The sequence below is a fragment of the Dipteris shenzhenensis genome, chromosome 26, assembly GCF_047967505.1.
Source record: "Dipteris shenzhenensis isolate YYH24624 ecotype China chromosome 26, Dip_SZ_1.0, whole genome shotgun sequence".
Lineage (NCBI taxonomy): Eukaryota > Viridiplantae > Streptophyta > Polypodiopsida > Gleicheniales > Dipteridaceae > Dipteris > Dipteris shenzhenensis.
The window spans coordinates 31497859-31525764 of NC_141621.1; the positions used below are offsets into that span (position 1 = coordinate 31497859).

At 40.1% G+C, this 27906-nt stretch overlaps 1 protein-coding gene across 2 annotated transcripts; it reads right to left on the reverse strand.

Moving 5' to 3' along the window:
- Positions 1 to 4375: 4375 nt before the first annotated feature.
- LOC147884960 (glutathione S-transferase L1-like) lies at positions 4376 to 9617 on the reverse strand. Of its 2 annotated transcripts, XM_087397710.1 has the most exons (11): positions 9542 to 9617; positions 8793 to 8882; positions 8444 to 8512; positions 8207 to 8267; positions 7963 to 8046; positions 7782 to 7880; positions 7488 to 7608; positions 6618 to 6697; positions 5163 to 5270; positions 4704 to 4781; positions 4376 to 4589 (listed from the first exon to the last, which is right to left on the reverse strand). In XM_087397710.1, the coding sequence occupies exons 2-11, from the start codon at positions 8825 to 8827 to the stop codon at positions 4581 to 4583; spliced, it is 744 nt and encodes a 247-aa protein (XP_087253836.1). In that variant the 5' UTR covers positions 8828 to 8882; positions 9542 to 9617; the 3' UTR covers positions 4376 to 4580. The 2 variants fall into 2 exon arrangements, with proteins under 2 accessions (XP_087253836.1, XP_087253835.1); XM_087397709.1 differs by lacking the exon at positions 4376 to 4589 and having other exon boundaries at positions 4669 to 4781.
- Between the last annotated feature and the right edge of the window lie 18289 nt (positions 9618 to 27906).

Sequence of the window (27906 nt, forward strand, 5' to 3'; positions counted from 1 at the left end):
ACTGGAAAATAGTGGTGAATTTTGGTCAAAGGTGAAAAAAAACGCCACAGAGCTCGCCTTTTATAGACCCAACTCAACACACTGGTCGGTATGTCACCACACTGGTCGGTTTTTTTTTCCAATGCATACGTGTCAAGTGTTCAGTCGGTGTACACTGACTGGTGTAATCCCAATACACCACCCAGTGTAAGGGCTCACCGATTGGTGTATATGATACCGATCGATGTAGGGGTTCACTGATCGGTATTTTTTTTCACCGAGCGGTGTTTTACTACACCGTGCAGTATATTCAGTCAAATACCGCATGGTGTTGTGATACACTGAGCGGTATTTAGCCAGTCAATTAGTGCACGTTGACTGGTTATTAAAAATGCATTCTTTGCATTTTGAATGTCCACAAGCATTTTAAATTCAAAAAATACATTATTTTCTGTTAAAAAATGTACTAAAAATATCCCATGATAGGAGGAGAGAAAAATAATGATAGATTATGGATGCAACTGTTACTTGTTTGTTATTTATTTTAAATAAAAGAGTTTGTATAAGAGAAAAGGGAATTGCTTTACCATGTATTTAAATTATTTGAATTATTGTTAAGGTTAACAAAAACCAAGGTGTGATTTATATTTCCTAGTTTTTCCATTAGTAGTGCAAAATGGTAGTGTGAGTAAATAAAAATTCTACATGGAAAGGATAATGCCACAAAGCAAACTTTTGGGAAATATATTTTCAAAAAGTAAAAAGTACAGTTTTCATTTTGGGAAGGATTTTTTAGCAAAGTCCAAATAGCAAAAAATAGTCTAAGATTAATGGAATACATGTTTTTTAAATTAGCATATAAAATTTCACAAGCCTTATAAAACTAATGATTACTAGCAAAACTAACATGAAAAAATCATCCTTGGATCAAACTATTGATTAAACTATAAAACATGATGTTCCAACCAATGGGCTAGTTTTAAGCATGCCCAACGAGCTAGTGGCTTGCTAACATAAATTAAAATATAAAAATATGCAATTTTTTCAACCACCAAAATCATTGGAAAATAAATTTGGGCAAGCTAAGAACATTCATTAAACTATAACAAAAACAAAATCAACCACCGGGCTAGTTTAGGACAATCACATCAACCCAATGGGAAATAAACTTTTGGGCACAAAGAATGTCAACTATAATATAATAAAACATAGTACATAACTTCTACAACAACTAATAGTGTGGTCACACAAAGAACATCAATTAAATAATAACAAAAAACAATACATGTGAATTATATTGATATTTATTTTTTGTTGTAAGTGATGCGACTATGGCATATATGGCTTCTTAATATGGCCCTTACTCCTACATGGGATCCCTCAAGGGCCATATTAACTTTCATTAATAAAAGGCTAATCACATTATCACATTTACTGCTGTTTGAACCACAATCGCCCATTAAACTATTGAAAATAATATAACACATGATGCAAAACCATGCATTAAGCTATTGCCAAACGTAGCACATGCTGCAAATATATGCAAAGTATACGTACATGTAGCTTGGGTGTAGCAACATATGTATAATTAACAATACTTCTCCTTCAATCCTCCTTTAGACGGAGCTTCAACTATTTCGATTCTCCTTCAAGAGCTCAATTTGTCTAAAAGTATTTTTTATGTTTAGACAAAGATCATATTGTCCTTCAAAGAGTGGATTTATGTAAAAATCTTTTTTATTTGTTATAAAGAATATTACACATATCCAATCCTTGAAGGATAATAGCATCTATGTCTAGACATCAAAAGACTCTTAGACATATCCAACTCATGAGCCTCTTGGTTATAGCCACTATGTCAATTATGTCTAATGTTTATTTTGATCCCAAGAATAGGGATTGTTAAGGTCAGTTCAATGATATATTGCTATTCCAACCATCGGGAAATTTAGGACAACAAGCATGCCTGATGTTTGGACTTAGCTTGGTTGTATTTTCTCTTTTTGTAATCTACATTTCTTTTTGTAATCTGAGTTTTTGAATTAACAATGAAACTATTATAAAATAATGATTTCAACCATAGGAAAATCACATGAGCTCTAAGGCAACCTAGCTTATTGCAATGACATTTTACTGACAAGTGTTGACTCAAGCATATGCATGATGTGCGTTGTGTCAATAATTTATTGACCTACATTGTGTCAAGCATCTATATGATGTGCACATCAAACTGCTTGCATCCCATCCACTTTCTACATATGTCTTTTGAATTTGGAGAGAATCTTGTAATGTGCTAGAATAATATCATTGTAGCAATAGTCCATCTCTTCTTTTAATGCATTCTATTGATGCTCACAGCTTCTCACCTCGAGATGGAGCTATGTCTCTTCCACTCTATAGCCAATCATTGGAGCCATGTTGGTCTTTATAATTGACAACATCTTCAATGTTGTGCACCCAAGCCATTTCTTGTTTGTTTTGAGGAACACCAAGATCATTAGTATTTCTCTCTTTGCAGCTAGTTGATCTAAGTTGTTTATACCTTTCACATTGCATAAACCATCTCTCAAGTTAGAGAGTAAAATATCTTGGGCATGCATCTCTCAAGGTATTGGTAGAGTTATCACTCCACAAATTTCAGGTGTACGCTAAAGCTTCCAGGAGTCAAGACTAGTAGTCATCAAAATGGCTTGATGTTGCTGCCTCAAATGTTCCCACCCAATTTTGAGACCACAACTCGTGTTCTTTACTCTGATGGCAATTTTTGAATGTTGTAACTTCTACAACACTACATGCTATTGCCCTACAAGAAGTATTTTTTCTTCGCCTTGTTTCTCTCTTTGCAAAGGTCGCAATCATGTCGTTCTTTGGCCATTTTGATACTATGCCATGTCTTTCCTTGCCCCTTAACAAACATGTCCTATCTCATAGCCTCTATTTGATTCTCTTGCAAGCCATGATGAGTTGCATCTTTCCACAATGAGCAATGAACTACCATTTAACAAGACCAACTAGCTTTTGAACCACACAAAAGAAGCAACATGATGAGTCCAATTTACCTAAATAAATGAGGGAGAACAAAAAACAAGTGTACACTAAAAGGAGGTAGTAACAAATTGCAAGGAGATGCAACTCTTCATGTACCATATTTAAGATTTGCCAGAGCGAGAGACATGAGAATTCAAAATCCTATGTGAAATATGTGAAGTTTCAGCCGCCATGGTTTCCTCCTTCTGGCGATAAGCGTCAACAGATATTAGATATACTGGTTCCCACCAAAGCAATTGTAATGAGGCCTAAAATGTTAAAATACACCAAATTAGGGAAACATAGCATGTTGAAAACAAATACACCAAAGGGCACCATAGCATGTTTAATGTTTAAAAAAACAAATACGCCAAAGGGAACCATAGCATGTTTGATGATGTCAATTATGAAATGCAATGACCTTTGACATGATTGTATGCCTTATAGTAAGGAAACACATGGAAAAATAAGCAATGCAAAATTGTAAATAGTATTGGATTTATTCAAAGACTCAGCTACACATACATGAGTTGCATATTTCCTAATTAGTCCATTCAAGGTTATGAATTGAGAAACCAATATGGCCAAACTTGAATGCTCTAAGCCCACCATGGAAAAAGCTAAACATTCTAAGACCACCATGCACTAGTCCCATAATTGTGGATTCCATTTCTAACTGTTTCCTCGTATGGATATGCATTTTTTCAGCACAACATTGGAGGCCCCTTAAGCCATATCAAAATCTTCTCAATTATGTTTGTCCTCTAGCTGAAAGGGAGCTCAAGTAGTTCCTTTTTGAATGACTGCATGGTTTCATGTATGTGGAACAAATTTCTGATGTTTTTGAAGAGACTAATGTATCCTAAACTTTTACGATACATACTTCACATGCAACATAGCCCTTATCATAATTTAACATCCCTTTCAAAAAGTTGATTCTTGTAGTCTCATATTCAAGTTTGAACGTGTATTTTAACTTGGATCACACCAAGTTTTTAAAACTCCATTGGGCTATGCATAACTTATGGGTCAAGTAAGTTACATATATACAATAATTGCTCTAAATTTCATAAAAGATGGCCCTACGCCCAAGCTTGCATTGACCCCATTACCTCCTATGCATCTCCACAAAGAAATTAATCTTTTTCCATTGGATTTTAATTTTTTTATATGAGAAGTTCGAGGAGTGTAACTTTTACAATATTTATAAACATAGCTAGAAAATTGTCATAAGCTATGTGCACAACACATGATACATTATTGACATAAAATAAAAACATGTGTATCTAATCTACAATCAAGATTTCAAGACAATAAAAACTTAGTTCTAAAGTCTATTTAGAATCTTTAGATCAAGTTACATATCAAAATCCATTGAGTTAGCCAAGTAGTTCATAGTTTTATGACTCATGCAAGTTGTTTGGTTGGAGCATCTACACAAGCAAGCCTCAAGATTAATTTTATACCATCTTGTAGTGGATTGGATTCCTCTTTTGTACTAGAACAGCTCATGATTCTTACAAAAGAATCTGACTTTTTCATTCTGATGTTCGTATTACTCAATTGCTTAGCAATCACCTTTCCTACACAACCAAAAAAGTAAACTATGAGCATATCAATTATGAATGATGTAGCCTTGATACATGATTTTGTGCATTTCAAGGTAGTCATTAAGTATGATATTTGAAATATCTTACCAAATTCTTACTCATGTCAGCTAAAATTACTCTAGGATTTGCTTTTGTGCTGGTATAGGCATCCACTTGGTTTATTTCCTGCAACAAATGTTACCATCAGATAAATAGTAGGAAACATATATTTTTTAAAAATTATAAGTGAATGTAAATATATGGGAAGTTCTAAATCATGTGTATCAAAAGAAGTTTAAAAATAGTCACACTATTATTTATTTTTCCATAGATGTAGAGAAATCATTGAGTTATCAAGTTATGTTTGATTGCCAAGTCGTTACTTCGAATGAGTCCTCTTTAATTGTAGATGAAAGAGATAAATATGATAAAAATAGATTAGATAGCTGGTAAAACCATGCCAGAAAGATAAGTTTAAGGAGCAATTAAGAACACAAATAAATGATGAACTAAATTGGCACATTTTCATAATACATTGTACCATGGATCATAATCATAATGTCTTACCACAAGCCACCTTGCGAGTCTTGGCCGATGCTCTAAAATGTTGTATCTCAAGAGCTCACGAAACAATATGTTGAACCTTTCGATGAAGGGTGAATATGCAAAATCGACCTAAAAGAACAAGGAAATGTTTTAATAATAATCTTTTTGTTTAGGTTGCCACGAAGTTTTAAACGATAATAGTTCTCAAAGGTTTATGTCATCACCTTATTCTAGATTTTAATATCTAGATCTATGAAAATTTAATCCATTAGAGTACTTTTGGATCATAGAGGTCAACATCTTGATTTTCTTCTTGTTTCTTAAGAGTTTCCTTCTTTCTTAGAAAATGTTATGAAGCTAGAAACTGTAGTAGTACGTCTTAGAAAATGAAAAGTCCTATGCAAATACATGATAGTCAGATTCATATTTAAAGAAATATACAAGTAGAGACTATGATAGGCCCAAATTTCAAATCTCACTTAAGTGAAAAGAAAGGTAAATAAATAGTCAAGTTGTTATATTCAAGAAAGGGTCCTTTTTCACATCTAAGATCATAAAAATCAAAATTTTATATTTGGTTATCAAATAGGGAATATTGGGAACAATATGTAGCATTAAAAGTTAAACTTTTCAAAGTAGCGTAATGTCTTATCTCAAGTCACCTTTTCAACTTTATGCTCCTTTAAAAAGTTTAACAAAATGTATTAAGGTGTCAATTATGTATGACATATCACTTCCATAGCACTATATAGGACATTACCGCTCCTGTACTCATCAAATTTCTACTTGTCTAGTCCAAGAGGCTTCATTATAGTTTCATCTATGTTTGAAAAAGTATGAGTAGCTTTATCACAAAAAAAAGACATATTTTTCCCAAGTCACTACCAAATCCAAGAGTTTGCTCTAAAGCTGTCAAATTTATGTAAATGTTGGAAGGAAGTAAGGTTTGTTGCATCACTAACTCAAGCAAAGTCTTAGCAAAAAATGTGTACTGCTTATCAGTTAGAAAATGGATTCATACGCACTACTATAATAACTTATATAGCATCTAAGATTATCACATTAAAATTTTGCAAATTTGGCACACATTTTAAGATATTGATTTTGCCAAGACTCCTATTATTAAATATGAATCAACATACTTTTTTCTATGCTTTTGGACAAGAAATTGATTAGGCAATTTTTGCATTTTCAAGGATGAATCAACATGCCTTTTTGCTTGCTTTTTCTAAGGATCTTAATCACTATATCGTTTTATCGTACATAAGAAACTTAATACTTTAGCTACTTAAAGCGATCCACACATCTACATGCCTTTAACCTTCTAAAGGCTTCTCTTGACCAATGCTTCCCTTACATTTCAACAACTTTAACTAGTGATTCAATGTTGCTTTTAGGCATGCTTTAGATTTCATGTTTTTATTCACTGTTAGCAATTCTTTAGTGTTATAGAGGGTCATTGCTTGAGAATAATACCACACTGATGGAACCCACAAAGTAAGGGCCTTCATTATTGAACTTTCCAAGTGAAGCTTCCAACCGATCAAAGAAGGGACCTGCAAGGAATAAAATGCCACATATAGCATATGTATGTTTCTTTTAAGAAAAACAATTGTTAAGAGTATATTATTTGACATTACTATGTTAATTAGACAAATTCTAACATCAATTTATTGAATGATGTATATGCACTCTCTCTCTCTCTCTCTCTCTCTCTCTCTCTCTCTCTTGCATATGGTTGTCCGAGTTCAATCCCTCGTATGACCCATTAAGGGCCGTTACTTCAAGAGCACGAGTTAAAAAGCTTTCTTCTCTCTATGTATTAAATCCCATTAGGCCCAACATCTCTACTCACTATGAATAGACTTGTTTGTTACTAGCGAGACTCTTGTTGGGGGGGGGGGGGTGAGTTCAATCCGTCATATGACCCTTTCAGGACTGTTGCTTTAAGAGCACAAGGTTTAAAAAAATTCTTCTTCTTCTTCTCTCTCTCTCTCTCTCTCCCCGGTCCTTTGGATTAAATAGGACCTATGCACCCTCAATCTTGATCGTCTAATGCAAGGTACATAGCTTTTCAAGCTATCACATTTAACATGTTCCAATTACCGGAATCCTTGGTTCACTTGTTAATGGGTGTAGGTGTGCTACTTGCACATGCATGCACCTTGGCATGTATTTTAACAATTATGCATTTATGATAAACCTACATGCTTTATTGTGCACACGCTATCATTGGACCCTACAGAAAACAGGCAAACATGGTTATGACTCTGAACCACAGATTCCTACCATCCCAGATGACTTTTTGAAGATTTATTAGCAAGGTCTTGGTGTGTTTGAGCTTACCAATGGCTTTATCAAGCTGGATTTTGGTAGAGTCATTTTTCGTTAGAGTCGTGAAAGCTTGCTGGTTCAGTGGTTCTGTGTATCTGAGAAGCTCTTTTGCCGCTTCCCTTTTTGCTGCACTCTGCAGGTATACTTAACAACGTTAGCCATTGCAGTTTGTATTGATCTTCCCACACTCGCAAAAAAAAGTGGTTTGCCTTACTGTTCACCTTCAGCTGAAAGCAAAGTGACCAGCTTTTCCCTTCAAGAGACACACGTCCGTTGATTACACATCCATAACCAATTCTAGCTCACCTGTGGGAAGATCCGAGGACCGCTGAAATTGTCGTCAATGTATTGAAGCAGCTCCAAGCTCTCTCCTCTCATCCTTCCATCATGCTCCAATACTGGAACCTGAGAAAGACGTTTCTATTTCAGCTATAAGGACCACCAGCGTAAAAATCGCAAGGAACTCCTGGGATTTTGAGTGGCACACCTTCCCTGCTGGAGATATATTTTCCGTGTACCACGACGGTCGATCGGCGAGATTGATAGGTATAAGCTCGATGTCGTCCAGGCCCTGTCCAGGCCACACAACGTGTGTGTCTGTTGAGAGCAAGCACGCGGGTAGACGATGACAAGCGATCGAATCCATGAAGTCAACAGTATTTTCGGCAAGCAGGCAGGGCGCTGTGCTTGCGTCCTAAAAATAAGACTCAATCCTCTGGAGCTCTTCTTACCTTAAAGTTCCTTGCAATCCAAACCCTTTGTGCGTATGGACAAGTCAAACTGATGTAAAGCCTGTCAAAACACATCTGTTAGAAAACATTCTTGCACTGTCTAATCCGTCTTAAGCGAATTAGAAAGCAGAACCGTAACTGATGTCAAAGAAAAAGTGACTCTAAGTAGAAGCTTAGCGCTGCATTTGGAGAGCCAGGGATGTACGAGTGTTAACACAAAAATTCAAGCCTGGGTACCTGGGCGTCCCATTGAAAAACGCTGGGGGCCAGGACGTAGAGTTCAACGGAGGCACGCTCGGTTTAAACCTACAAGCAGCGTTACGTTTTTATTAGAAGATGGAAGATGGAAGGTACAGCAGCTCATTTGAGTGAGCTCTCATTTGAGAGAGAAAGAAAGAGAGAGGCAGAGAATTATCGTTAAAGCCTAATTCCCACAGAAAATTACAAGCTTGAAGCAGGTAGCACTGAGCAGCGGAAAACAAATCTGTTTCTCGATCTTGGTAGTCTAATGGCGCAAATTAGCATGTCTTCCAACGAAACACAATAAGCATCAAATTTAAAGTTTGTATGAATGTGCAAAACTTACCTGCTCCCAATCTCTGTGATTTCTGAGGTGCTCATTTAATAATGTGGTTGTACTTGCAGCGCTGTGAGCTTAGACAGGGATTCCTGGGACCTGCAGCGAAAAGATAACACTGTTGCATCCATAGAAAACTGGTGTGGCAAAATGAAGGCGCAATACAGTTGGATATTGAGTTCGAAACTGTTCGATAAGTTGGTATGGCAAGATCTAAACGTTAACAGAGTCGTATCGTGCTCTTGGTTCTTTTCTCGGCCGACGAGCTGCGCAGCGTCCTTTCTGGACACTGCACAGCCATCCTGCGTAGTGGCCGCTGTGCTATTCGAGGTGGAAGGCGAGAATGAACCGAGTTGATTTGAATAAATCAACAACGGCGCTATAGTTCAGGCGAGTTCTAGAAACTACTCACGGGGGGGCAAGCGGTTAAACGTGAGAACTGCAGTAGGCCATCCGTTTCGTGAATTCCTCATCTACCACGATACATGAGTTAGATTAACTAAGAGGCTACAGAATACGTGAGCTATCTTTATGATACCAGAGCAATCAGTCACGCATCCGCTCGTTGGGGCGCGTTCTCAAAGCAGAAACATAAAATATATAAGCATATTAGACTCCCGATGCTGATCATGAAGCCATTGCAACAAGATGTGCACTATACAACGAATTCAACTATCCAGAGCAGTCTACAACAGATACATATGACATGCTACGACGGTTGGACGTGTTAAACATTAGGAAAGCATCCTAGTGCTAACCTGCGAGATATGGGTGAATGGAGATGATGACAGTAATAACTACGCTCCTGGCAAATTGCTACAATGCTGATCTGATGAAATGGCGAAGAGGGTAATATATAGATAGCAGTGTAGCCATGGTGCAGTGAAGGTTTAGGATCTTTAGGGTCGGAGAGCCATACCTAAACCGAGCCTGCACCTGCCCCTTCCCTTTCCCTTTCATGTAAGTTCCGCCTCTATCCTCCTTTTCCAGGTTTCCACCAGAAACTTTTCTTCCAAAATTTCAAAACACCACGTATTTGGAGGAGAAATTTTGCTCCTCGAAATTCCAAAAAAGTATCCTTTTCGATCCGCCTTAGTACACAAACATTAAGTGAGGCATGACATCATCACTCTATTCCTTCCCCCTCTCATCAAACTTTGTCAACAGCCATAACTTTTTCTCTTAAACTCTAGTTTGGGCATGTTTATATTACTTACAAAAGATTTAATTTACAATTGATCAATGGCTTGTTCGATGGTAAAGAAATGTGTACTACATCAACTAATAGAGACTGTCACATGAAAATTTGGCGATGATAGTAATTGAATTAGAGTCCCTTTGCTAGGGCCCTTGCCAACATTGACTCCTCTTTGTTGAGTGTCTTATAAGGGCAACACACTCTATAGAGGTGAGCCTCCAATCCAATTCAATAGAAAAACTTTATGATTCTTTCTCTATGTTAGCCATCTTATGCTTTCTTGTTATTTCATGTGTTATTTGAAAGTTAGTAGAGTGATTGAGTTGGATTACGATAAAGACACTACTACACATGGATCCTATTATGACACTTAAGTACCGATGTTTAGCATGTGCGGGGCGCTAATCGTCGGTATTGGAAGCGGGGTTCGTTAAGGGTCGCTATATAGCGACTTTTATCAGATTGGTAATGGTTGTTATATAGCGACATTGAGATAGTTTTCTTTAGTGACGTTTTACAGAGAGTTTTTTTTCCCATACTGACCTTAAAAGATAGTTTTTTCCAATGACAATTTTTTTTTAATTTTCATACATGTTTGATCTTTTGAGAGGATAAAAGTACGATAGCATGTACATCAAGCCTTTGAAGCTCATATATTCATGTTCAAGTTTGAGATGAAAAAAATCAATGAAGAGCATTTACATCAACGGTTTCATCTTGAGCCAAGTCTAACGCACCAAACAAGTCTATCTCTAACTCTATACCGAGTTGATCTCCTGTATCATCATCGTACTCTAGCATCATACATTCTTCTAAGAGTACTTGATCATCTTCTTCAATAAAGTGTGGTGATTCTTAATGATCGTCGTCTTCTTCCTCAATATCATGATCTCCATCTTCCTCCCGTACGATGTCATTATGCGCATCTTCCTCTTGGCTCATATTGTGATCTTCATCTTCTTCGCTAGATTCATCTAGATCAATTGGATCTGGCATCTCCATATCCACATCTCTATCTTTAAAAATTTGCTTACTTCGTGGTGCAACTTGGATCACATACCACCATCTTGGATCAAAACGATTCGGATGAAAAACCACCTATATTGAAGATGGGTGCCAAATGCCATCAATTATATATATGAAATTATGCTTAATTACATGTATCAATGGATCTTTAAAAATGAAAGCTTCGATTAATTAAATCATTCGTATGCACGTGCTCACAGTGCTCGGGAATCAAACAAAAGTATCACTTTCATCGGTCCAAAGTTTGGTGGAGTCAATTTTAAAAAAACCGCTACTATCTTTTCTCACTGTCGCATGGGGACCGTTGTAAATAGTTCTAAACCATTTTACATCAAGAATGAAAATACTAAATCGTCTGAAATCAACTTCATAGATTTCGCGTATGGTTTCACAATAATCCAACTGTGAGGAGAGAAGATTGGTATCCGCAGCACTTGCTCGGCTATCGTGTGTGAAGTTAGCCATGACTCCACAATCATACATGACTCTCTTTGAATCGATGCGTTCCATGCGAAAATGTCGTCCATATGACCATAATGCACTGTAGTTTTTGTATTGTAAAAGAGCATCATTAAAATAATGAAGATGCATCTATTTTATAGCGTATATTGCCACAAATAATTACTTAATTACGTCAAGAGGTCCGAAACTTTCATGCATCATACATCCAGATGATAACTCTCGCTCGCGCTCGTTTATTGTCTCTCCATTGCATTCGGCTTTACGTAGAGCCAGTTGTACCCAATCAAGTGACATGTGAGTAGGGAGAAGAGCCAGATACCGTGGATATGGTTGCGATCACCTGTACATTACTCTGAATCTCGTTCTTGCATTTATTCTTTCTTCTTTGGGCGCTTCATATCTCTCAATCCACTTCTGCATCTCCTTGCTATTGAGGATACAAGACTTATTGAATTTTTCCATTTGCTCTTCGCTCATCTTTCTTTCAATCCCTTTTCCTTGGGGAACCTTGCCAACGATGCGATCATCATCCTTGTTATGCCAAGCTTGCGGCATATCGAGATCCGTGGATGCAAGAAACTCTGTGATATATACTAATGACTCTTGCACAAGCCATCCCTCTGCCATGCTTACTTCTGGTCTTTCTCTTTCTCTTACAAATCCCTTCAAAGTTTTCATAAACCGCTCGAGAAAAAACATCCATCGACTATGAACGGTACCTGCAATGGCCACCTCATCAACTATGTGCACAAGCAAGTGCACTTGAGTTGTCATAATGCTCAAGGGAAAGTGCTTCTCAAGCAAGCATATGGCTTCGATGGATTCCACCCTAGCCTTCTGGATGCTCGATATGGAGATCACTTTTTGAGATATCCACCTATTTTACATGCCCATGTAAGATATATTCATAATCAGTCTATAGATTATTCAGTTTAAATTGAAATAAATGCAATCAATGTGATTTGATAGTAAGCATACCTCACAATACCATTGATCTTGAATATAGCATTTCAAACATCTTCTTGTAAGCACCCTTTTATTGTAATTGGGAGGATGAACTATCAAAGCAACAAAGAAGTCATGTCAACAATATAACATAATCATAATTATAGTAACACATCACGATTATCAGTACACGATAAGAAAGAAAAAGAGAGAAAGTGAAAAGAGAAAAAGTGGGGATAAAAGAGAGAAAAAGTGGGGATATAAAGGCTTCGAATAATGATGATTCTCAAACATTCTCAAAACAAACAATATCCAAATAATGAGTCAAATTAATGCTGGAGCTAACCTCATCAAGGCCGAGACACTTGTATCTGACCACCCATACTTTGCATGTTGATTGCAAATCTCGCATTTTAACCTCAGACTCTGACATCATGTGTACATGTGATGTAGTGTTCCTAAAAATAGAATCCATCATGTCAACCATACCCTTGTCATCATCTGGAAGACTATAGTCTTGCTCAAAGTGTGAAGGTATATGCACACCCTCATCACCCTCCTCATCCTGTTTCAAGATTTTGTGTAAATATAAGATCATTTCTCAACGTTTCATGTCATAATGGTATCCAATATTAACCATGAACTCAAATAGCATTGACTTATCGATAATCCATCACCACGTGCAACACCAATGGTGGGTACTGGTTTGAGCTCCTCCCCATACATCCACAACAAGACAAAGCACCCATAGACGCGCGCACAGACGTGTTTCATGAATTAAATAAAAAACTTACGGGCGCGTCTATTTGCGTGTCTATTTGTGCGTCAGGAGACCCGCGTCTATTAGCACGTCTATATATCAGACTTACGCACGTATAGACGCGCTCATACACGCGTTAATAGACGCGCAAATAAACGCTTTGATAGACGCACGTATAGACGTATATCGAACAGACAGACGCGAATATAAACGCGTTTGTAAACGCACTGATAGACGCGCCTTTTTTTTTTTTTTTAAATTTTACAGAATACTGTGTATGTTGTGTATGCTATATAGTTACAAGAATCCCATATCCACATTCTGTAATTCAATTCTTACAGCCAACCTCATTTTAATTACAATTCCAAATAAAATATTACAACTCCAAAATGCAATAAAATTGAAAGCTTAAAAAGTGCTTGTATATACATATAGCACGAAGCTAAGCCATGTCATGTGGCTCCAAGTACAAAAAATAAGGAAGCTAAGCCATGTCATGTGGCTTCAAGTACAAAAAATAAGAGGAGTCTATATACAAGAGGCACGAAGCCAAGCCAATGGCTTTAAGTACAAAAAAGAATAGTAGCACTACTTCTACGACTAATCCTCGCTGCCTTCCACGCTCCTTGATGCACTGCCTTCTGCACTCCCTTCTGCACCTCCTTCCTCGTCATCCTCGTCGTCTTGTGCAGGGGCGCCCTGTAAACAAGGGACAACATATATCAATGTATGAAAAATCAAATCTTTACTTATAATTTTGGCATTATTTAATTACTTTCAAATACCTGGGGGGCATGTCCAGTCGCTCGGGTATACTGCTCCTCAGTAATCAACTCGTCATCATAGAAGTGCCTCCATGTATCTCCTCTGCGATGGTGGCGGTGGTAGGCTGTCTCCACTGGAGTAGGGTATCTGCCCACGATCTCAAGCTGCATGACCGCGATACACTTTGTGGAAGGATTAGTACAAAGAAACAACCAACCTCCTAATAAACTACATAAGCAATATAATTTGAGATCGATACTTACAAATTGGGCCTCCCATGATTCAACACCCCCTGCTCCAAAATGCGCGCTCCCATACTCCTCCATCTGGATCCTCCGTGCCTCCACGTGTTGCTGACTGGGCTCCTCCCTCGCTGACTTCATTGCCTTCTTCCACTCACGCTTCTGAGCGGTGTGGGGCGGGCCCCTTGGAGGTTGACCTGCCTCAAGTCTGGCAAGCTCCGCTAGTGCTTGCCTCTTAAGGGAAGATCTTTTATTGCTAAGTATCGTAACAATCTTTGACTTCCCCCATTTATCTGTGAACTGGCGATTGGGGGGGTTAGGATACTTAGAGCGAACAGTAGCGAGGGTCTCATGAGCCAACCTCTTTGGGTGGTCTTTATAGTGGATAAAGCAATCTCTGTAATTGTTAGCAATTACAGAGCGCATGAAGGCCATTATATCCTTCCCCTGCGCATCCATCAAGATGCCTCCTATCTGGGTGATGTCATAATAAATCGTACCATCACCCAGAGGCACATCTAAATCATCGGAATCATCATCCTCCTCACCGCCACATGGCCCAAAGCACTGTGCCATGCATCCGCCACCGCTCTCCCTGCTACTACGCCTGCCACCCTGTCGTGTCGAGCTCGTACGCTGGCCACTCGTAGCTGGGGACTGCGCGGGACTATGCTGACCACTCGTAGCTGGAGAACCGAGTCTCGACGGCTGGGGAGTACGTCGACGGCTCGCTGAGGCAGAAGGACCTCCTGAAGGCATGGGGGAAGGAGCATAAGACGGGATGGCAGAAGGGACATAAGACGGCATGGGGGAAGGGGCATAAGATGGTACGGGGGAAGGGGCATAAGACGGGGCATAAGACGGCTGTACGGACTCCGCTGGGGTGATCTCAGGCGGTGTGGGGTGGCTCGGAGTCTGTACTGCTGACTCCTGGGGAGTGTTAAGGGTACCCGTGATGTACCCGTATAACTCCACAGGACTAGGAGGGTGCCCTAAAATATTATATAAATCCTTCCATATCGATTCACGCGGATCAGGTGAGCTAGAAGCACTTCCTCCCCACATGTTAAACTGGAAAAAAATAAACAAATCTATTACTTTGGGAGCTGAGAAGAAAGGGGAAAAAAAAAAAAAGAGGCTTTGTCAGAGCGCGTCTATAGACCCGTCTAATCTTCGTGTCTATAAACGCGTCTAACAGAGCGTTTAACAGTTCAAGTAAAAGCGCGTCTATCACCGCGTCTAATAGACCGTCAAAACAGCCGTCTAACAATGTGTTAAAAAGCGCGTTTAACAACCCGTCCAAACATCCGTCTAACAGCGCGTCTAACAATTCGTTTAAACTTCCGTTTAACAGATTGTCTATTTGAGCGTCTATATCTGCGTCTGTGCGTGTCTGTAGCAAGCCAGACGCGCAAATAGACGCGCATGTAGACGCGCCCTCAGACGCCTGTATACACACGCTCCGACAGTCGAGAATACTCAAAAGTGGAAAAGGACGTTTCGCCCGACAAAAGAACGTGTCGCTCATACCTAGATGCTGCGTTTCGTGGATCTGAAAAGTACAAAACTGGAAAGAGCAAGCAAGAACAACTTCAAAAGGACTTACTTGGAAAAAGGTATGGAAGGATCTTTCTTTTCCAAACTTGTTTCTTCTCCTTGTTCGTACTCCTCCTCTTCTTTAGGCTTGGAAGCAAGCTGTGTAGGTACGGTCCCTTTGTCTTGAGTGAAAGCTTGGAACTGTGTGTGTATGGGAGGCTCTCTCTTAAGCTTCGAATCTATAGAACTGCTAATAAAGAAGGAAGAAAGCCGCTCGCGAAGTTTAAGTAGTTAAAAGAAAAGCAAAGCGAGCGGCACGCCGAAAAGCAGGTTTAAAAGTCGCGGGTATAGTCGTGTCTATTAGCGCATCTATAGTCGCGTCTGAATACACAGAGAAAGCGCGTCTAATGTCGCGTCTATTAGCTCGTCTACAGGCGCGTTTAAATACACAGAGTAGACGGGCATTTAGATGCGCAAGTAGACGCGACATTAGACGCGACGATAAACGGGCATTTAGACGCGACACAGAGTTTTTAAGTTAAGCATTTGAAGAAGAGCAAATTTGGTGGGTTGTTTGTTTGTAGGATGTCTCCATCTTCAACAAGCAGCTCCAGTGAGGATGAATCCCTCTGTATCCACCATCGCGAAATGTGGTTGGAGCAAAAATTCAAATGTCTGTGTGATCGATGTCGAGGAAACATGTATCGTGCACGCAAGATTACGCTCAATCATATCTCAAAGTATGGAGAATGGGATGTGACCGTAAACAGGGTAAGGATTTGTAAGTTAAGGTTGATTGAGATACCTATGGGTGTTCATATGTTTGAGTTATAATGATCCCGTTTTAATTTGATACAGGATGCAGTGCCACACCCGCACATGTTACCCTATGCCCGTCGTGAGGAGGCGAAGCGTCGGCGATATGAGGTGGGATCTTCAGGAGGGACCGTTACGGATGCATGGAGTGATGGTGATAGTAGCCCTCCACCATTACCTCATGAAGCCGTGGAGGAGGAGGTGTTTGATGATATGGTGCAGGATTTATATGTCCATCAAGGGAGGGATAATAGCATGGAGCAGGATGATCTTTTTACCGCAGCATCGACTCCACTGTTTGAGGGGTGCACATTCTTTGTTCTACGTGCCTCCTTTGAGTTACTAAACTTGCAAACCATCTATGGATGGAGCAATGCAAGTTTGAATGCATTACTCAAGTAAGCTTTAATTTAAAGTCGATTTTGCAAACATGATGAATTATGCGCGTGGGTCAATTACTCGAATGCTTTTCCTCATTTATGGTCTTCACGTGCAGGCTATTGTGTAAAATGCTTCCAAGGGAGAATAAATTACCGACCTCAAGAGATATGGCAAGGCAACATGTGACCTCTCTTGGAGGATTAGATTACAAGCGCATCCATGCATGTGTCAACGATTGCGTTTTGTTTCGTGGACTACATAAGGATGCAAGAGAGTGTCCTACTTGTGGAGAGGCAAGATATAGAGCAGATCTCAAAACCTTGGACGTGCCTCGTAAGGTATTGCGACATTTTCCCATAATCCCTCGCATCCAACATATGTTCAAGTGCAAATCTATTGCAGAGCTCATGTCATGGCATTCCTCCGATGGCAAGTGGAGAACTCCCGCGGACTCTCCTGCGTGGAAGCATATTGAAGACACATGGCCAAGCTTCAAGGAAGAACCTAGGAGCTTGAGACTTGGATTGGGTATGGATGGTGTGAACCCATTTGGTCTCAAAAGCACGTCTTACAGTGTATGGCCAGTGGTATTGGTGAATTACAATCTTCCACCCTCTATGGCTATTAAGAAAGGACATGTCATGCTGTCCCTTCTAATTCCAGGGAAACATAAAGTCAAAAACCCTGATGTTTATTTGGAGCCTTTGATTGATGAGCTAGAGATACTTTGGAGAGGTATCGAGGTGCATGATGTGAGCAGGCCTCCCTCGTCACGAGACTTCAACTGCAAAGCAGTTTTGATGTGGACGATGCATGACTTCCCAGGCTATGGCGAGTGTTCAGGTAAGAATTGCATTTTTTAATTATGAATAGGCAAGGACGTGGCACCCTAAACCCACCTTCCACTCTTAATTGCATCTATTGTTTCAGGTCTCACTACATCGGGTTACCATGCATGTCCTGTTTGTGGTCCTTCACTAGTTGCCTCCAGGGATGTTTTTATCGAAGCTATGCTTAAATATTAATATAAAATCTTGGCGAAAGTTTTCAAGCTCATTTTTTAAGTTTCACAATATTGGTAGAATGTACTACTTTTATATATTTTCTTTTAAATTTTGAAGGAAAAAATGTAAATCTTGGCGAAACTTTAAATTTTCTTGCATAAAAGTTTCAAATCCTGGCGAATGTTTTAAACATTTATTTTTTTTAGGGCATATAAACTTTCGACACCAATATAAAAGTTTAGCTTCTTAACGAAACTAACTTCAAAAAATCATCCATGGTTGCCTCACGGGCAGACGCATTGAATAAGGTCATCTATGAGAATCACCATCGATTTCTCCCACCTGATCATCCTAGATATGTTGCCCCTTGGAATGAAGTCCTCCCACAATCACTCACCGCGGGAGATTGGATGAGAATTTGGGACGGATCCACGACTCCTCCACCACTTGGCATGAGCCGGTAAGGATTTGTAACTATTGCTTAATAGTGATGTGATGAAAAGATGGGTGACAAGATACGAGGATGCAAAGGCAAGAAGACAAGAAGAAAGGGCCCTCTTTCGTACACACCACGGATCTCGTGTGCCATACCCTCAGCGTCTAAGAGCACTTCCAAAGGATATTCATGTGGATTGGCTACTTGATGAAATGGAGAAAGCAGAGAAAGACGAGGGGATGCATATCACAATGGAAGAATGGGAGTATGCTAGGGGATGCATGAGCAAGGTCGGTATATAGAATGTTATGCATAAGTTAGGAGGTTTTTATAATTTAGATTGCTTATTTAATTGATTTTTTCTTGGTGTAGTGCACTATGTTCAATGCTATATGGTGTGAGGGCAAGCATTTTCGAACGCAACGGATTGATGATAAGAGAAAGACACAAGATTGCGGCGTCATTGCTAGCTTTGAGGGAGCCAATGGAGTCATGGATGATTATTGTGGCATAATCCAAGATATCATTATGCTTGACTTTGGACGCTTCTTTGTGTATGTTTTGGATGTAAAGTGGTTTAAGGACGTGGTGGAAAGAGGCCCTAATGCAACAATCAAACGCCATGCAAGTGGCTTTGTAACTATTGACTCCACAAAGTTTTGGCAAAGTAGGAAGGACACACTAATACTACCGCAACAATGTGAACAGGTACTGTGCACACACATAAAAATACTCGCTTTTAAATATTTGATGCAAGAAAAGTAACATGATTGTATTTGTGTTTGAATTAGGTTGTCTATCAACCAATGGTGGATAATAATAGGTGGTGGCATGTCATACCTATTATGCCACGTTCCAAAGTGATGTATAGTACATTTACTAATATGGAGCATATGGAGGATGATCATGCCCATGGACGTGATGATGACCGTGATACAAGAGAGGAGGATGATCATGAGATAGGAGATATAGATATTGAGGCCGGCATTACCCGTGAGGACAAGCCTACCATTGGAGATCTTGATTTCGATGAGCACATGAGTGGCACAAGTAGTAGTGGGTTGAATGTATTTGTAGATCTAAACACTTGTTTGGATTTTGAAGTAGATAGTTTGGCAAGGGTTGATCTCATTGAGGATGAGATTGAACCATAGCCCCACAATTGATATTGGCAAAACTATTTTACACATTGTCTCATTCTCCTCATTTCCCTTAATTCTTGTATATGTGGGCTTGCAAAAAATTATGTACTTTGGTAATCATGGGCAATGTTTGGAAAGCAATGAAGTACACCAAAATCTCACTTTCTGTATTCTCTGGAGCGCGTCCAACCCCGCGTCTAAATGCACGTCTGAGTCTCAGTGTAAACGCGCAAATAAACGCGCAAATACACGCGCAAATAGACGTGCTAATAGACGGGATGTTAGACGGGCCCGTATTTTCTCAGGTCTAATGCGCAAATAAACGCGGTTATTGACGCGCAAATAGACGAGCATTTAGCCGTGCTAATAGACGCGCCCGTAATTTCTCTACTAGAGCAACGCCTATAGACGCGCCCGCTATTTTGCGCGTCTACCAAGCGCGTCTATAGTTGCTTTGTGTTGTTGTGATCCACAAGTGACGCATGATAATACGACATTGATGTCGTACTTCTCGCTTGCAATGAGTGCAATGATAATACAACCTCTCCATAAGCCACTCTGTGCTCTTGGGAATTGGCGCATCATCTGACAAGCTTTCACTCATCCCTTCCATCCGCACACTGCCATCTTATTTGATATATTGCCACAAATAATTACCACAAATATTGAATTTCTCCATTTGCTCTACGCTCATCTTTCTTTCAATCCTTTTTCCTTGGGAAACCTTGCCAACGATGGGACGGCATATCGAGATCGATGGATGCAAGAAACTCCGTGATATATACTAATGACTCTTGCACAAGCCATCCCTCTACCATGCTTGCTTTTGGTCTTGCTCTTTCTCTTACAAATCCCTTCACAACAAGACAAAGCACCCACAGATGTGCACACAGATGCGTTTACTGAACTTAAAAAAAACTTACGGGCGCATCTATTTGCACCTCTATTTGCACATCTAGAGACCCACGTCTAATGGTGCATCTATATAGTAGACAGACGCACGTATAGATGCGTAAATAAACACTCTACTAAAAAATTTAAAAGATAGACAGACGCATCGTTAAACGCATGTATAGATGCATTTATAAATGGTCTTATAGACGCTTTTATAGACGCGCAAATAAATGCTACCCGAACAGACAGACACGTATATAGACGCGTTTATAGATGCACTGATAAACGCATTACATAATATTTTTTAAATTTACAGAATGTTGTGTATGCTATGTAGTTACAGGAATCCCATTTTCACATTGTGTAACTCAATTCTTACAGTCAACCGCATTTTAATTAGCACTCTTGTAAGCACGTCTATAGCCGACAATTACAATTCCAAATAAAACATTACAACTCCAAAACATTTAGTTCACAAGGCATTAATTGATAGAATGTTGCACAAGAAAATTGAAAGCCCAAAAAGTGCTTGTATGTACATATAGCACGAAGCTAAGCCACGTCATGTGGCTTCAAGTACAAAAAATAAGAGGAGTGTATATACAAGAGGCACAAAGCAAGCCAGTGGCTTTAAGTACAAAAAAGAGTAGCTAGCACTACTTCTATGACTAATCTAAGTTCTCCACGTCCTCGCTCCCTTCCACACTCCCTTTTGTGCTCCCTTCTGCGCTCCCTTCTCCGCCTCCTTCCTCGTCTTCTTCATCGTCTTCTTGTGTAGGGGCCTATAAACAAGGGACAACATATATCAATGTATGAAAAATCAAATCTTTACTTATAATATTGACATTATTTAATTACTTTCAAATACCTTAGGGGCCACTCCAGTTGCCCAGATATATTGCTCCTTAGTAATCAACCCGTCATGATAGAAATGCTTCCATGTATCTCCTCTACGATGGTGGTGGTGGTAGGCTGTCTCGACAGGAGTAGGGTATCTGCCCACGATCTCAAGCTGCAAGACGATACAATTTGCGGAGGGGTTAGTACAAAGAAACAACCTCCTAATAAACTACATAAGCAATATAATTTGAGATCGATACTTACAAATTGGGCCTCCCATGATTCAACACCCCCTGCTCCAAAATGCATGCTTCCATATTCCTCCATTTGGATCCTTCGTGCCTCCACGTGCTGTAGACTGGGGTCCTCCCTCGTTGACTTCATTGCTTTCTTCCACTCACTCTTGTGAGTGGTGTGGGGCGGGCCCCTTGGTGGTTGACCTCCCTCAAGCTTGGCAAGCTCCGCTAGTGCCTGCCTCTTAAGCAAAGATCTTTTATTGCCAAGTATCGTAACAATCTTTGACTTGGCCCATTTATCTATGAACTGATGATTGGGGGGGTTAGGATACCTAAAGCGAATAGTAGCGAGGGTCTCATCAGACAACCTCTTTGGATGGTCTTTGTAGTGGATAAAGCAATCTCTATAATTGTTAGCAATTACAGAGCGCATGAAGGCCATGATGTCCTTCCCCTGTGCATCCATCAAAATGCCTCCTGTCTGAGTGATGTCATAGAAGATTGTACCATCACCCAGAGGCACGTCTAAATCATCTCAATCATCATCGTCCCCACCTACTACCGTGTCGTGTCGAGCTACTATGCTTGCTACCGTGTCGTGTCGAGCTAGTACGGTAGCAACTCGTAGCTAGAGACTGCACGGGACTACGTGGACCACTCGTAGCTGAAGAACCGAGTCTTGACTGCACAGGAGTACGCCAACGGCTCTGTGAGACAGAAGGACCTCCTGACAGCATGGGGGAAGGGGCATAAGACAGCATGGGGGAAGGGCCTCGGCTGTGTAGCCGGCTTGGCTGTGCTGAATCCGCTGGGGTATTCTCAGATGGTGTGGGGTTGGGGTGGTTTGGGGTCTGTAGTGCCGACTCCTGGGGGGTGTTTAGAGTACCCGTCATGTAGCCATATAACTCCGCAGGACTGGGAGGGTGCCCTAAAAGGTTATATAACTCCCTAAAAATAGACTCTCGGAGATCAAGTGAGCCTAAAGAGCTTCCTGGCCACATGATGAAGTGGAAAAAAGAAAAAAAGAAGATTACTGATGAGCTAAGAAGAGAAAAAGAAGAGAAAAAGAGAGAGAAAAGGGAAGGGAAGAGAAGAGAAGGGAAGGGAAGGGAAGAGAAGAGAAGGGAAGGGAAGGGAAGCGTCTAAAACTATCAGAGCGCATCTATAGATGTGTCTGAGAAGCGCGTCTATTTTTGCATATAACAGCGCATCTATAGACGCGGCTGTCTGTGTCTAAAAATAGGCTAGACATATCTATAGATGCGCCTATAGACGTGGTTTTAGACGCGCTCTAAGACACATCTATAGATGTGCTCTGATAGACGAACTATTCTAAAAAGTGGAAAAGGACATGCACCCGACACAAAAGCAAAACACTAATACTAAAATCATTCGTTTCTTGGATACGACAAAGGACAAATCCATAGAGAGCAACTTCTAAATAAGATCAACCGTAACGAGACTTACCTTGGATAGAGGTATGAAAGCTTCTTGTCCTTCTTCAAAGTTGCTTCTCTTCCATGTTCACCCTCTTCTCCTGTAAGCCTGGAAGTAAGTGTGGGTGCCTTCCTCTTAAGTGTCGGACTGTGGATCTATTAATAGCAAAGCAGGCAAGCTGCGTGAAGCTTATGTAAAGAAAAGCAAAGCAAGCACGCTAAAAGTAGATTTGAAAATTGCATCTATAGTCGTGTCTAAAACCGCACCTATACGTGCATGTAATTGCACGTCTAAATACACAGAGCAAATGCGGTTTTAGATGTGCACCACAAAACAAACAGATGCAGTTTTAGACACACCTTTAGACACACCACAGAGTTTTAAAATTAAATATTTGAAGAAAAGAAAAATTTTTTGGGTTGTTTGTTTGTAGGATGTCTTCATCTTCAACAAGTAGCTCTAGTGAGGATGAATCCCTCCGTATCCACCATCGCGAAATGTGGTTGGAGCAAAAAATCAAATGTATGTGTGATCGATGTCGAGGAAACATGTATCGTGCATGTAGGATTACACTCAATCACATCTCAAAGTATGGAGAATGGGATGCGACCATAAACATGGTAAGTGTTAAAGAGTTAAGCTTGATTGAGATACCTATGGGTGTTCATATGTTTGAGTTATGATCCCGTTTTAATTTGATACAGGATGGAGTGCCACACCCGCACATGTTGCCCTATGCTCGCCATGAGGATGCGAAGCATCGACGATATGAGGTGGGATCTTCAGGAGGGACCGTTACGGATGCATGGAGTGATGGTGATAGTAGCCCTCTACCATTACCTCATGAAGCCGTGGAGGAGGAGGTGTTTGATGATATGGTGCGGGTTTCATATGTCCATCAATCCGAAGGGAGGGATGATAGCATGAATTAGGACGATCTTTTTACCACAGCATTGACTCCACTGTTTGACGGGTGCACATTCTCTATTCTACGTGCCTCCCTTGAGTTATTAAACTTGCAAACCATCTATGGATGAAGCAATGCAATTTTGAAGGCATTACTCAAGTAAGCTTTAAAGTCTATTTTGCAAACATGGTGAATTATGCTAGTGGGTTAATTACTCGAATGCTTTTCCTCATTTATGGTCTTCACGTGCAGGCTATTGTCTAAAATGCTTCCAGGGGAGAATAAATTACCAACCTCAAGAGATATGGCAAGGCAACATGTGACCTCTCTTGGAGGATTAGATTACAAGCGCATCCATGCATGTGTCAACGATTGCATTTTGTATCATGGACTACATAAGGATGCAAGAGAGTGCCCTACTTATGGAGAGGCAAGATATACAGCAGATCTCAAAACTTTGGACATGCCTCATAAGGTTCTGCGACATTTTCCCATAATCCCTCGCATCCAATATATGTTCAAGTGAAAATCCATTGCAAAGATCATGTCATGGCATTCCTCCCATAGATCAACTGATGGCAAGTGGAGAACTCCCGCAGACTCTCCTGTGTGGAAGCATATTGAAGACACATGGCCAAGCTTCAAGGAAGAACCTAGGAGCTTGAGACTTGGATTGGGTATGGATGGTGTGAACCCATTTGGTCTCAAAAGCACCTCTTACAGTGTATGGCCAGTGATATTGGTGAATTATAATCTTCCACCCTCTATGGCTATTAAGAAAGGACATGTTATGCTGTCCCTTCTAAATCCAGGGAAACATAAAGTCAAAAATCCTGATGTTTATTTGGAGCCTTTGATTGATGAGCTAGAGATAATTTGGAGAGGTAGCGAGGTGCATGATGTGAGCAGGCCTCCCTCGACACGAGACTTCAACTACAAAGCAATCTTGATGTGGACGATGCATGACTTCCCAGGCTATGGTGAGTGTTCAGGTAAGCATTGCACTTCTAATTATGAATAGGCAAAGGATATGGCACCCTAAACCCACCTTCAACTCTTAATTGCATCTATTGTTCAGGTCTCACTACATCGGGTTACCATGCATGTCCTGTTTGTGCAGGTCCTTTGCTAGTTGCCTCATGGGCAGACGCATTGAATAAGGTCATCTATGAGAATCACCATCGATTTCTCCCACCTGATCATCCTAGATATGTTGCCCCTTGGAATGAAGTCCTCCCACAATCACTCACTACAGCAGATTGGATGATAATTTGGGACGGTTCCACGACTCCTCCACCACTTGGCATGAGCCAGTAAGGGTTTGTAACTATTGTGTGCTATATTGGCTAGAAATAAAGATTGCCCGCTAACACCAGATTTTGTTTAGATACTCCATCTTTTATCATTTACCATATTGGTGCCACCTCAAGATCAATCACCTGCTTGATCCCATGCATATCTTCAAGAATGTGGCATCTACCATTTGGGAGCATTTGAATGGGACATGAGATTCCATAGGCATAAGGGAGGATCTACGTACCACAAGGAGGATGCATGAAGCTTGGCCACAAGAGAGACCAAATGGGCGTGTTTTTTTACCTCGTGCACCGTGGAGGATTTCAAAGCTAGAGATGGTGGCAGTAAAGCGTGCTATTACTACAAGTCGTACTCCCATTGGATGCATGAGGTGTTTGAAGGGAGCCTTTACAAAGAGCAAGAAAAGAGGTGTAAAGCAATTATATGGCTTAAAACCTCATGATTGGCACAAGATGCTCCAAGTAAGTATTTTATGTTTATAATATCTTTTTCCTTTCAAATTTGTGAGTGAATAATTATAAGCAACTAATCAATACCTCCTCGTAGGTTCAATTCATACTACCTACTAGCATTTCTCGTAGTGCATCGAAGGACGTGAAAGATTGTATTTACAAGATGGGTGAGCTTGTGAGGTACTTTACATGATACAAAATATGATGCGTATCAATGCTCCATGCAAGGTGTTCATATTGCTAATATGGTGTACTTTTTCATTTCTAGGTATGTGAGCTCAAAGGAAATAGATCCCACCACGCTTGAGAATGCTCGAGTTATGTCAGTGGAGGTGGTTTGTTTAGTGGAGGAGACATTTCCATGTTCTATTCTCACAAGCCAACTACATCATATAGTGCATTTGGTGGATGAGATTGCTATATGCGGTACTATACATGCACGATGGTTGTTCTTCCTCGAGCGCTTCATGAAGACCTTGAAGGGCTTCGTGAGACAAAATGCAAGACCCGAAGGTAGCATGGCCGAGGGTTGGTTGGTACAAGAGTCACTTGTATATATTTATGGGTTTCTTGTTGATGTGGATAGCTCTCTCCCACGACTATGGAGAGATGATGAAGACCTAAGGATGGGCTCTATTGTGCCTCAAGGGAAAGGACACAACAGAGTAATAGACACAGAGTTGCATAATAGTATCAACCTCTATTGCGTGCTTAATAGTGATGTGATGAAAAGATGGGTGACAAGATACGAGGATGCAAAGGCAAGAAGACAAGAAGAAAGGGCCCTCTTTTGTACATACCACAGATCTCATGTGCCATACCCTCAGTATCTAAGAGCACTTCCAAAGGATATTCATGTGGATTGGATATTTGATGAAATGGAGAAAGCAGAGAAAGACGAGGGGATGCATATCACAATGGAAGAATGGGAGTATGCTAGGGGATGCATGAGCAAGGTCGGTATATAGAATGTTATGCATAAGTTAGGAGCTATCAATAATTTAGATTGCTTATTTAATTAATTTTTTCTTGGTGTAGTGCACTATGTTCAATGCTATATGGTGTGAGGGCAAGCATTTTCGAACACAACGGATTGATGATAAGAGAAAGACACAAGATTGCGGCGTCATTGCTAGCTTTGAGAGAGCCAATGGAGCTATGGATGATTATTGTGGCATAATCCAAGATATTATTAAGCTTGACTTTTGACGCTTCTTTGCGTGTGGTTTGGATGTAAAGTGGTTTAAGAACGTGGTGGAAAGAGGCCCTAATGCAACAATCAAATGCCATGAAAGTGGCTTTGTAACTATTGACTCCACAAAGTTTTGACAAAGTAGGAAGGACACACTAGTACTACTGCAACAATGTGAACAGGTACTGTGCACACATATAAAAATACTCGCGTTTCAATATTTGATACCTTTGATGCAAGTAAAATAACATGATTGTATTTGTGTTTTAATTAGGTTGTCTATCAACCAATGGTGGATAATAATACATGGTGGCATGTCATACCTATTATGCCACGTTCCAAAGTGATGTATGATACATTTACTAATATGGAGCGTATGGAGGATGATCATGGCCATGGAGGTGATGATGATCGTGATACGAGAGAGGAGGATGATCATGTGATAGGAGATACAGATATTAAGACCATTACCTATGAGGATGAGCCTACCATTGGTGATGCTAATTTTGATGAGCACATGAGTAGCACAAGTAGTAGTGGGTTGAATGTATTTGTAGATCTAAACACTTGTTTGGATTTTGAAGTAGATAGTTTGGCAAGGGTTGATCTCATTGAGGATGAGATTGAACCGTAGCCCACCATTGATATTGGCAAAACTTTTTTACATATTGTCTCATTCTTCTCACCTCACTTCATTCTTGTATATGTGGGCTTGCAAAAAACCATTGATGTTTTTGTTAAAATTATGTACTTTGGTAATCATGGGCAATGTTTGGAAAGCAGTGATGTATACTAAAATCTCACTTTCTGTATTCTTTGTTTAGCATCTAAATACGCATCTAATTCTCAGTGTAGACACGCTAATAGATGCGCTAATACATGCACAAACAGATGCGTTGATAAATGCAATGTTAGACGGGCCCGTATTTTCTCAGTGTAGACGCGCTAATAGACGTGTTAAAACATGCGCAAATAGACGAGCAATTAGATGCACTATTAGACGCGCCCCTAATTTCTCTATTCAAGCAACGCCTATAGACGTGCCTGCTATTTTGCACATCTATCAAGTGTGTCTTTAGTTGCTTTCTGTTGTTGTGCTTCAAAGTTTTCATAAACCGCTCGAGAGAAAACATCC

Excerpts from the sequence above, each read along its gene's own strand:
- LOC147884960 (XM_087397709.1), bottom strand. The coding sequence starts at position 8,827 with ATGAGCACCTCAGAAATCACAGAGATTGGGAGCAG. Across the intron at positions 8,047-8,206 it reads GGATTGCAAGGAACTTTAAG|GGCCTGGACGACATCGAGCT; the intron begins GTAAGAAGAGCT and ends TGGCCTGGACAG. Across the intron at positions 7,609-7,781 it reads GTCCTCGGATCTTCCCACAG|AGTGCAGCAAAAAGGGAAGC; the intron begins GTGAGCTAGAAT and ends GTATACCTGCAG.